At 36.0% G+C, this 12,963-nt stretch overlaps 1 protein-coding gene across 2 annotated transcripts in view; it reads right to left on the bottom strand.

Moving 5' to 3' along the window:
• The window catches only part of MAD1L1 (mitotic arrest deficient 1 like 1), an 844,071-nt gene that overhangs the window by 316,283 nt on the left and 514,825 nt on the right, over positions 1-12,963 (bottom strand). For both annotated transcript variants that reach the window (XM_027875000.1, XM_027874999.1), the window contains one exon: positions 9,413-9,503. In XM_027875000.1, the coding sequence (XP_027730801.1) occupies positions 9,413-9,503 (91 nt within the window). The remainder of the gene's footprint in view (positions 1-9,412; positions 9,504-12,963) is intronic.

Below are 12,963 nucleotides of genomic sequence, written 5' to 3'. Positions count from 1 at the left end.
TTTATGCCCTAATATGTGGTCAATATTTGTAAAGGTACCATGAACCTCTGAGGAAAAAAGGTGCATTCCTTTCTATTCCCATTCAATTCTCTCCAAAAATCCTTCATATCTAGCTTATCTAAAATTCTATTCACTTCCTTGACTTCTTTCTTATCTATCTTTTGATTAGATTTATCACTATTATAGTACTATTGTCTATTTTCCCCTGTAATTCATTTAACTTTTCTTTTAAAAATTTAAATGCTATATTATTTGGTACATATGGGTTTAGTATTAATATTGCTTCATTGTCTATGGTAGCTTTTATCATAATGTAGTTTTCTGGTTTATCTCTTTGAATTTAATCTATTTTAGCTTTAACTTTGTCTGAGATCATGATTACTACCGTTACTTTTTTTTTTTTACATCAGCTGAAGCATAACAAATTGTACTCCAGCCCTTTATTTTAATTCTGTGTGTATCTCTCATTTTAAAATGTTTCTTGTAAACAATATATTGTTGGATTCTGATTTTTAACCCATTCTGCTAAATCCATTCCCTTTTTATGGGTGAGCTCATCCCATTCACATTCAAAGTTATAATTACTATTTGTGTATTTCCCTCCATCCTAATTTTTTTTTTACTTTTAACCATTACCTCCTTAATTCACATCCTTTTCCTCTCCCTTTACCCGCCTATTTCTTATTCTACCCCGTCCCTCCCTTATCCTCTCCCCCTACTCTCCTAGATCTTAATCTGCAGAGTCACCTAAAAGTCCCTCCCTTATCCTGTCCCCTCGCTCTCTTCTTCCTTCATAAATTTAGAAGACTTTTATGCCCTTCTAGATGTATATGTTGTTCTCTCTTTAACTGATCCAATGAGAGGAAGGTTCCAGCACTGCCAGCTTTCCACCCCAAGTTGCTTCCTTTGTTTCAGTTCTTGTTTTCATGCCTCTACCCAATTTTGTTTTTTAGAATCACCCCATCCTACTCAGCTCAGCCCCAACCTTTCTTTTAAACTATTCAAGAAATAAGGAGGCTTAAGAATACTGATAAAAAAAAAAGAACACTAATAACATTTTTACATATAAGAAGTAAATAGTTTGACCTTACTGAGTCCCTTTATAATTGGTCTTTAATATTTACCTTATATTTTTCCTTGATCTTATATGTTGAATTTTCCATTGAGTTCTGGTCTTTTGGTCACAAATACCTGAAAGTCTTTCAATTTGTTAAATGTCAATTTTTTTTTTCATTCAGGATTATATTCAACTTTGCTGGGTAAGTTATTTTTGGTCACAACCCTAACTCTTTTGCTCTTTATTGTATCAACATTCTTTTTTTGATTGTAACTTTCAAGTAGTTCAACAATTCTTATATTATTTTTCCTTGATCTGTTCTCCTGATCAGTTGTTTTTTCTGATGAGGTTTCACATTCTTTTCTATTTTTTCATTCTTTTGATTTTGTTTTATCATTTCTTGGTGTCTTATAATGTCATTTGCTTCGCCTTATTCAAGTCTAGTTTGCAAGGAGTTATTTTCTTCCTTAAGTTCCAGGATCTCTTTTTCCAATTCGTTAACTCTCTTTTCACAATTTTCTTGGGTTGCTCTTTTTTTTTTACCTAATTTCTCCTCAATCTCTCTTATTTGATTTTGGAAATCCTTTTTAAGTTCTTCCAAGAATTCTTTTTGGGCCTGTGAGCATCTGACGTTTCTCTTTGTGGTAGGAGTGACTTTTGTTTACTTCACTATCTTCCCCTGAATGTGAACCCAGATCTTCTCTATCCCCACAGGAGCTATCTATGGTCTGATCCTTTTTCCTTTGCTTGCTCGTTTTCATTCATGTTTTATTTTAACAGCTTATTATTGTAATCAGGTTCTAGTCTCAAGGTGTGAGTAACGGTGCCCCAGGCCTCAGATCCTTCCTACTGTTATTTTCTGAGCTCTGTCCAGGCACTCCTCTTCATCCCTCCCCCAAGGCTAGGGCCCCCAGCCACAATGTCCCACGAAGTCAACTGCTCTTGTTTCCTGCGGTCTCTCCTATAACTGTAAACTGTCCTAGAACCAAAACCAGGGATTCCCCTCTTCTGCAGTACCCACAGCCAAGAGGATCCCTGCCTCTCTGCTTCCACACTTGCTGGGTATGTACTTGCTCTTTCTCACCTGCAGCTGCAGCCCGGGGCCTTGTATGGTCAGCACAGCTGGACCTGGTGTGCTGAGACAGCAGAGCATCCTTCAGTCTTCCCCTACTCAGCTGTCTCACCCACCCCCCACCCCCCAATGCCAATGAGGTGAAAGTTCTTGAGGCTGAGGCAGCTTCCCAACCCAAATGACCCCAGGGCTTGTTGTTTGCTGATTCAAAAAAGTCAGCCTGGAGGTGTTGGCACTTCAATCAGGCCAAACCTCTGCCTCAGAGGTTGAATCTTTCCTGAGGTCCTCTCAAACTGTCTTAAGAGAGTAACTGCTTTACTCTGACTTTTGTTTATTTTTGCTGCTCTACATTCACTTTGAGGCTATATTCTGTCCTGTTTGTGGAGGAAATTTGGAGAGCCTGGGATTTTAGGACCTCCTCCTCCATCTTCCCAGAATCCTCCCCCCAAGAGTGTGACTCTTAAAGAGAGAATGGATAGCTATGGATTCTAAAAACACTGACATTTGGAGTCCAAATCAAAGCAAAATCTAAGGGGAACTTTATGAGCACTCCATAAAGGAGGGGAAAAGGACTTTCCAGGCCACAAACTGGAAGCTTCTGTATACGTGGGCCTCCCTGATATAGTCATTTAAATATTTTCTCCAGGGCCCATGTACATGCAAGGTGAGAGTGTGCCCTAAATTTTAAGAGTGGTTTTCTGTGGCAACATCCTTCATTCATCATTAGCCTATAAAGATCTCCTCTCTGGTTATTCTGTATATCTATGATGCACTGATTTTTTAAAATAAAATTTAATTGGTATCCTTTGTTATCATATTACCTAAATTTCCCTCTGTATCCTTCCCCTTCCACAGAGCCACTACATATATCAAAGCCATTTTTTAAGGGAAAAAAAAGAGAAAAAGTAATCAGGAAAACTGATCAACACAATGAAAAAACATAAAAATGTTCCAAACCTGTAGACCTCCCACTTCTGCAAAGGAGGAGGGGGGGATGTTTTCTTATATCTCTTTTGGGGGCCAGATACATTGCCTTTTATAATGTAGTTCACATTATAACTTAAGTACTAGCAAACTATTCTGAAAGTTTAGAAGTATCATGTTGTATCTAGATAAGTGAGGAAGAAATAAAGACAATTTACTGCTCACTTGAAGAACCTAATGCATTTAAACCTCACTGATTGTTTTTGAAAGTGATGGATAATGCCATAGACCAAAATCTTACACCATATACTAAAATAAAGTCAAAATGGGTTCATGATTTAGATATAAAGGCTGATACTATAAGCAAACTGGGAGAGCAAAGAATAGTTTACCTGTCAGATTTATGGAGAACAGAAGAATTTATGACCAAATGGGAAATAGAGAACATTATGAAATGCAAAATGGATAATTTTAATTACATTAAATTGAAAAGTCTTTACACAAACAAAGCCAAGGCAACCAAGATTAGGAGGGAAACAGAAAACTGGGAAAGAATTTTTACAACCAGTGTTTCTGATTAGAGCCTCATTTTTAAAATATATAGAGAACTAAGTCAAATTTATAAGAGTACAAGTTATTCCCCAATTGATAAATGGTTAAAGGATATGAACAGGCAGTTCTCAGATGAAGAAATTAAAGCTATCTATAGTCATATGAAAAAATGCTCTAAATCACTATTGATTAGAGAAATGCAAATGAAAACAGCTCTGAGATACCACATCACACCTATCAGATTGGCCAATATGACAAAACAGGTAAATGATAAACGTAGGAAAACTGGAACACTAATGCATTGTTGGTGGCGTTGTGAAATGATCTAACCATTTTTAGAGAGCAATTTGGAACTATGCCCAAAGGGCTATAAAAATGTGCTAACCCTTTGACCCAGCAATAGCACTTTGGGCTGTATCCCAAAGAGATCATAAAAATGGGAAAAGAACCCACATGTACAAAAATATTTATAGCAGCTCTTTTTGTGGTGGCAAAGAATTGGAAATTGAGGGGATGTCCACCAATTAGGGAATGGCTGAACAAGTTGTGGTATATGAATGTAATGGAATACTATTGTGCTATAAGAAACAATGAGCAGGCAGACTTCAGAAAAACCTGGAAAGACTTGTATGGACTGATGCTGAGTGAAGTGAGCAGAACCAGGAGAACATTGTACACAGTAACAGTTACACTGTGCAATGACTAACTTTGACAGACTTAGCCCTTCTCAGCAATGCAAGGATCTAAGACATCCCCAAAGGTCTCATGATGGAAAATGCTATCCACATCCAGAGAAAGAACTATGGAGTTTGAATGCAGATCGAAGCATACTACTTGCTATTTTTTTTTCTTCTGTTTTGTTTTGTTTCCTCTTCTTTGTGGTTCCTCCTGTTGGTTCTAATTTTTCCTTACAACATGACTAACCTGAAAATGTTTAATAGTGTATATGTACAGCCTGTATCATATTGTACACTGTCTTGGGTGGGGAGAGAGGGGAAGAAAAACTTAAAACTCAAAAGCTTATGGAAGTGATTATTGATAAATCAAAATAAATTAATAAAACATTTTTAAAAAAGAAAAATAATGCCAAATCATTGAAAAGCAGCACTGCATATTAGAGAGAGGGCTAGCCTTGGAATCAGGAGAACATATGCCCCAATCCTGTCTCTAACACATAACACCTGGGTTAGCATCTCTAATTTGGGTATGAGTTGTCGATCTGCACTGGTAGATGGAGTTTCCACATGGAGTTTCCACCTTCCAAAGAAATTACAGGTCTGATTCTATCCCCATTGAAGCAGAGGGAAAAAGACATGTTGAGATGTCCCTTTATTAACCAGCTTTAAAATGGTAAGCTAACTAGTCTCAACAATTTTTTAAAAATTAAAAGTGGTAATATATGTTACCTCAAGTTGTTTTACAAGGATGCTAATTTTAAATTTCAATTATTTATAATTTTTTCATTAAAATGGAGTCCCATGATAAGAAAAGTTCATTCAAAGGATGTTTCTTCCTTGCTTTTGTTTCAAATGAATAAAGTTCTGTGGGATCTTAATGGAAAACCCTGCCATGCTGAAAGCACCATACATAGATAAGATATATGAAACTGCAGAAGTGAAAATTTTTCACTAGAACTCATCTGTGCTATGGCAAGTGCAAGCATGGGATTGGATTAGAAAGAACTCCAAATTTTCAAAATGGAAGATAATTTGAGAATATTATTCATTACTTATTACACAGGTGGAAATACCTATACCCTTGAATACAGGTTCCTAAGGCTTCTCCAGCACATATGCCAGGGAAGGGGTGACTGGATAATTATCTTAAGAGGTATGATCCTATGTTATGAACTCATGACAGACCACTCTATGATACACTGCAGGCCTGGGACACAAGTAGCTCAGCATCATATCTAGGCAAACAAGGACTCCTGGAATACCTCTTTTAAGGTATGCCCTCATTCCTCATGTTCCATACAGAAAAAAGACACCATGCCTTTATACATCACTCTGATGATGGCCAAGTGAACATACAGGTGCTAGAACAGCCTCTCTCTTTTCCCATAAGAACAATGTAGATGGCAGCACTGGGTTATGGAATGACATGAACAGAAAAGACAAAGGAGGTCATCTAATCCAAATCATAGCTACATAGGAGTTAGCTCTTATCATGATGAAGCTCACCACAGTGTCTCTCTTTTTTGAGAATGCCTAATTATTTGATATTTGAAACATTTTTTCTTTTGAACTTAATAAACATGAATATTTTGGCATACAAAAAAGAACTGGAAAAAACTGCTTATGAAAACATGAATCTGTATTATAGCTTTTTTAACATGTATATTAAATTTCACATGACAGTACGAATATAGTCCCACTTCTCTGACTCTTTTGGAATTTCCTTCTGCTCTCTTCTGTGTATTTTTTAATGTTTCTTTGATGTTCTTTTCTTTTTCTTTCTTTCTTTTTTTTTGCATCACTATCACTACAAACTCACTTTCCCCACATACTACTCCCCCCCAAAATAAAACTCTCCCTTGTTAAAAAAAAATAAAAATGTACAGTTTATAAAACAAATTTATATGGGAGGGCACTCTGGCTGGAGGCATTCTATAAACACTCTTCCCCTTTTTTCTTCCTGGGTTTCCTGCTTATATGCATGCTTTTTTTGTTTCCTTTTTTATTTTTTCTTTTTCTGTGCCACAGGACTTTCAATAGTGTCCAAAGGTACAATTTAGTCCTGATCATAACAGCAGAGAAAAATAAGGTTGCCAATCCCTGCTCTATGATTGCTTATGGGGATGATGTACATCCTCTTCAATTAACCGATGGGAGCTGATACTCAGAGAGCCTCAGAGAGCAGCAGGAACAGAATTCAGGTTCTCTAGCTCCAAATCCAGATTTCCTTTGTGTCTAACACAGTTCTATAAACAGGTACATGTTTAACATTATAAACATGTTTAACAAATTAAATTTTTTTTTCCAAGTTTGGACTTCTATTTAATTAAACCTCCTCAACTGAAGTGGATCAACAAATCATCGACAATTTGTATTCTAAGGGGGTTAGGGAAACAAGGCCAGTGTGTACAGAGGTAGGACTCAAACCCAGGTCTTTCTGACTACTTCACCATGTTTTCTCTCTAATAAATATTATTGACATTAAAATAAAACTGTTTATAAAAGAAGCTTGTTTTTATGTAACACTTCACATTTATAAGGTGCTTTCATAACCATGATTTTGTTTGATCCCCAGAACAAGTCCATAACACAGGTACTGACATTTATTTATAGATGATGACGATAATAATAATGAACATTTATATAGTACTTGGTTATTCACAAAACAGATAATACATCTTATTTTACTGACCCTAATAACCTTTTAAGGAAGAAAATTCAAGTCTTATCATGCCCATTTTACAGATAAAGAAACTAAAGTTTATGTAGATTAAATGATTTGTCAGAGGTCTCAACAGGCAGTCACTGGTAGCATAAAGTCCTGCACTTGGGTATTATTTCACCTCAAGTAAAGCCTGCTTCACAAATTCTATGCTATGTCTCTAATACATGATCTCTATAGCTGTGCTGATTTATACTTTTTATATAAACACAGTTTAATGCATGCAGTGGACCTGACTACAACTCAACAAACATTCATTAAATACCTACTATGGTCACAGCACTGGAAATACAAAGACAAAAACAAAATGTCTCTCCCCTCAAGTAGCTGCTATTCTACTGAGGACAGAAATGAGGATTGGCATGTACGACACAAACACAAAAGAGTATAATACATTGTAGGGCTTGATGGGGGCAAAGGTTATAACCAGGCAAAGTACTCTAGGATTATTTGGGAGCAAAAATCTACTTATCTAGGGATGTGGCTTCAATGCATTTGATGGTGCTTCCCACATTAGAGTATAAGCACCATGAATCAATAATGTCTATATTTTATATACTCTGGATAAGGCCCAGGTCACCAAATCACAGGACTGAGAAATGGAAAGGAATCTAGTCCAACTCCTTCATTAGACAAATGAGGAAATTAAGGCCTAGAGAAGGGAGGTGATTTGTTCAAGGCCACACAAATAATAAGCAGTAGAGGAAGTATTCGAATTCAGATCCTCTGATTCCAATTCAGTTTTCTTACCACCCTATCATACTAAATCCCCAAGTCTAGGATGCTGCATACTGTGGGTGTCCAAAGGTTGATTACTATCATCAAGGACTCTGTCCTTGTCACTCGCAACATCAGTGCACTTTGATAATTATTCAAACTATGATTTTTCTGGTCACATTTTTAGCTGCAATTAAATACTGATTTGGAAACACGTCATAAGTTATATTAAGTAGAGATCTCTCTAAATGAACTAAATATGGTAACATTTAGAAGTTTGACCCTATATTAAGGTTTTAATAGTTTATAACTGAACATAAGAATTCATTCTACTCTTATGCAGGAATGCTAAATTCTGAAGTTTGAATACTGTTTCTCATGTCAATTCACTTGGTTTATAGGGAAGATTAAACATTTTACAACATTGGGACTATTCAGACCATAACAAAGGAATTCCCAATGCCAAAGAAATGATGTTACCCTTCATAGAAGTTACAAGATGAATACTAAATCAAGAAGAGAAGAATTTTTAGAGAGTCTTGGCACAGAATCTCAGGAACATGACATGTCTTCCATCTTGTATTTGCAGATGGGGAATATATTTAATAGGGCCTATTAAGGTCTTGGAAAAGTGGCAAATAGAACTGAATGCTATGTGGATGTGGTCTTCCTTTTAGCAGCCCTCTAGGAAAGATTCAGAAGCTTTCACACAATCATTTCAGTTGAGATTTGGCTATGGTCCCCCCAGATGGGTATTACGTAGTTACCATTTGGAAATGGCATGTACTAGAGGCCAGCAAATCTACTCGCCAAGCCTCAAGCTTCTAACGACTACAGCCCAATTAAAGGAGAGCTGGATGACAGGCCCTTGTGCTAAACATGGCACAACTGACACGTTCAGCAGCTCTCGGCCTCCTGCTTTATCAATGTTGTCACTTTTCCCATCTCTAAGAATTGGTAATAAAAAAGAGATTTGATTTGCCTCTAATAGGTGTCAAGATAAAAATCAATGGCCTGTCTGAAATCTGGGTAATTTCAAACTTGCAGGTTTTCTGCCATGAAGTAATTCACGCAAAAGGGAAAATGAAAAAGAAAGAAAAATGAAAACAATGCAAATAGCTAGTGAGTCCGAGTTCTCCATTTTGAACAGTGCCAACAGAAGGAATGTTTGATTAAAAACAAACCTAACATAGAAAACATCACCTAATTAATTTCTACCCAGAGTTTTTCAGTTGTAAAAGGAGCTTCCAGGCATACAGTGTCACTAGCCACAGAGCATCCTCTTTGGCTATTAGCAGGAGGGAGATGAGAAAGAAAAATCCATTAAATGAAGGGAGAGAAAATTGTTGCATCTGCATTGCAAGTTTGTTTTAGAAATGGAGAAACATTTTCCTGCCTGGCTCTCACTCAGAAGAAGTACTGGCAAATTACCCCTCATACATAATTTAAACCCCTGGTCGCATGACACACCAAACTATAATAGGAGTTCAGAAGACAAGAGGTATTTGAAGAAAGGCCTCAGTGGGATGGTTCCTGGGATGGAAAATAAGCCTAGATGTAGCCTATGAAATAGGTCTCAGAACCATGGATGTTTAAACATGGGAAGAAACAGAAAGGAGCAATGAGTATGGAAGAGCGCTAACACAGCAAGGTCAAATTTCAAGCCTGATTAGGACTGTGAGGCCTCTCACCTGGAGAGTCAATTTCTCAAGCTGCATCTCAAGATTTTTCTTCTCCTCTTCTAACTGACTTCGTTCCATCACCAGCTCCTCAACCTTTAATCTGTGGGTGAAGTGATAGCAGACAGAAGATTACACAAGTAAAATACTGGGAAAGTTCAAATGAATGAATAAATTAAAAAGCATTTACTAAACACTTTCTGTGTGCCAAATACTAAGCTAAGCACCAGGAATACTAATAGAAAAAATAAAACAACTCCTGCTTTCTGGGAGGAATGTGTTCTAATTACACACCCACAGACACAGACACAGACACAGACACAGACACAGACACAGACACACACACACACACACACACACACACACACACACCCCAATCAGAGTGCAACATGCCCAATCTTTCCAAAGGCCAAAAGGACTGACTCTGGGATTTAAAGACAAAAAATAATTAAGTGAATAATTAACCACTGCAATTCTGTGAGATAACTGGATTTATAACATTTTATGTGTAAAAGATCAGGAGTTAGGGGTGGCATTGGAAAGAAGACTGGGGGTATCTTAGTTGACTAGAATCATAAAACGAATTAAGAGTGAGAAGAATCTTAGAAATACAGTGGTAAGACTACAGGAAATAATACTTCCATGAAATTGCATTTTTTGAAACCATATGCTAGGAGAAGAAACGTTTGGTGTACCTAGGAGAGAGAAATTGGACAGCAAAGGGCTAGGAAACCATCTCTACAAAGATCTGCTTATACTTAAAATGTAAGGATTAAGGAAAGACATTAAAACAGTTTTTAATCACATGCAAGTTTATCATGGAGAAGAGCAGGTAGGTTTGCATGGCAGCCCTCTAAATGTCAATTAGAATGAGTAGGCTTAAGTATAGCTTTCGTTTTCCCAAGACATTTATTTCCAAACATATTACTTCTGAACACAAACCCAGCAACCCATCCCTTGTAACAAAGATTAAAGATTAAAAAAGCAGCTCAACAAAACTAGCCAACATATCAACCATGTCCAACACTATATACAATATTGCACACTAATTACCTCTTCACTTTTGTAATGGAGGGAGAGAATTTCATTTTCTCAAGTCTTCTTAGGGGCTAAGCATGGTTATTTAAAATCACTTTAAAAATTCAATTATTTATTCTTTCCATTTATATTGTTGTAGATACTGTGTACACTGTGGTCCTAGATATGCTTTGGTTCACTTCACCTCCATTTACATAAGCCTTCCTATAGTACTCCAAATTCTTATATACTTGATACTGATTAGGATACAATAATATTCCATTACATTTGTGTACTACAATATGTTTAGCTATCCCCCCAACAAATAGGCTCTATTTTTCCCTTAGTTATTTGATACTACAAAAAAAAAATGCTGCAGTGATGTGTATGGGACCTATTATTCCATCTTTGATTTCCTTGGGTTATATGTCTAGTAGCAGAATCTCTCTTAATTCTAATCTGTTTTCCAGATTGGTTGGTTCAATTTACAAATCTCACAACAATGTATCAGTGTGCCTATCTTTGCACAAATCTTTGAACACTAAGTATTCTAGTTTTTTGTCATCTTTGACAGTTTGCTGGGTATGAGGTGAAACTTCAGAGTTGTTTTGATCTGCATTTCTCTTATTAGTGTTCACACTTTTAGATATTGCAGTTAATATTAATTCTTTTGAAAACTATTCTGTTCAAATCCTTTGACCATATTCACTGAAGAATGCCTTTTCGTATTATGTATTTGTGTTATTTATGTATCTTGAACAGTTATTTATATGTCTGTTATCAAAGATATTTGATGCAGAAGTTCTCCCCCTAGCATGAATATCCCTAGTAATGTTTATAGAAAAGCATTTCCATTTCATGTAATCAAAATTATCTATTTTATGAAGCAGCTAGGTGACATACTGGATAGAGCACAGAGAGTAATGTAATCATGTTTCCTGGAGTCAGAAAGACCCAAGTTCAAATCTGACCTTACACACATAACAACTAGCTTTATGACTCCAGAAAAGTCACTTAAACTCTGTCTGCTGCAGTTTCCTCATGTGAAAAAGGGAGATAAATAATAACATCTACCTCCCAGGGTTTTTATACATATAAAATGAGATAATTTTTATAAAGTACTTTACAAACTTTAAAGCACAATGTAAATATTATTATTATTACTCTTGTCAGTATTTTATAATCATATCTATGTCTGAGTTGATTAAGAAATCTCTTCCCTAGGCATAGGTGTAAAAAGTAACTGATCTCATTCTCATCTAATTTTTTTTTAATAACATGACTTTTTATGTTTAAGTTACATATCTAATTTAAACTTATTTTGATATTCAGTGTAAAATAGTATCTTAAATCTAATTCTACCAAAGTGATTTCCAGGAGGTGTGTGTGTGTATGTTTAAAATTATGAACTTTATTAATATATAATTCATTTGTAAGTTTTTATGCCTTAATGCATAATCATTTCTTGTGAAGGTATTTATGCACAACTGAGAAAATGTATATTCCTTTTTATTCCCATTCAGTATTCTTCAGAAGACTATCATAGCCAACCTTTTAAAAAATTCTATTTATCTCCTTAACTTCTTTGTTGTTTATTTTATGGTTAGATTAATCTAGGTCTGATGGGCACATTGAGGTCCACTACTAGTATAGTTTTTATTTCCTCTTGTAACTCATTTAACTTTTCCTTCAAGATTTTGGATGCTAAACCATTTGTTGTATATATGTTCAATATTGATATTAATTCATTGGTAACTTTTAGCAAAATGTAGTTTCCCTGATTACCTCTTTTAATTTGGTCTATTTTTGCTTTTACTTTGTCTGAAATCATGATTGCTACCCCTACCTTTTTTTTCCTTCAGCTGAAGCATAATAGATTCTGCTCCTTATATTAAGAATACATCTTTCTGTTTCAAGTGTTTCTTGTAAACAACACATTGTTGAATTCTAGTTTCTAATCTATTATGTTAACCTCTTCCGTTTTATGAGTGAATTTATTCCATTCACATTCACAGTTACGACTGCTGGGGCAGCTCGGTGGCATAGTAGACAGAGCACCAGCCCTGGAGTCAGGAGGACATTAGTTCAAATCTGGCCTCAGACACATAACACTCACCAGCTGGGTGACTCTGGCCAAGTCATTTAACCCCAATTGCCTCACCAAAACAACAACAACAACAACAACAACAACAACAACAACAACAAAACAAAACAAAACCCCACTAAACTAAAACAAACAAAAAAAACCTCTGTTATGACTGCTAACTGTGAATTTCCTCTCATCCTAATCTCTTACATTTATCCTTCTCTTCTTTATGCTGTCCCTTCCTCAGAGTGTTTTGCTTCTAACTACCAACCTCCTTCAGTAAGATGAATTTTTGTACCCAACTGTGTTTGTATGTATATTTTACCATCCTTTAACCAGTACAGATGAGAGTATGGTTAAAGCTTTGTCCCCCGTTTCCCCTCCATTGTATAAACTCTTCCTTGCATGCCTCATATATGTGAGATAGTTTCTCCATTATTCCTCTCTCATCCCCTTTCCC

This window comes from Vombatus ursinus, unplaced genomic scaffold (assembly GCF_900497805.2).
Source record: "Vombatus ursinus unplaced genomic scaffold, bare-nosed wombat genome assembly UNPS02014807.1, whole genome shotgun sequence".
Classification (NCBI taxonomy): Eukaryota; Metazoa; Chordata; class Mammalia; order Diprotodontia; family Vombatidae; genus Vombatus; species Vombatus ursinus.
The sequence above is the reverse complement of the archived record's forward strand: the minus strand, read 5'-3'. Positions and strand labels throughout refer to the sequence as shown.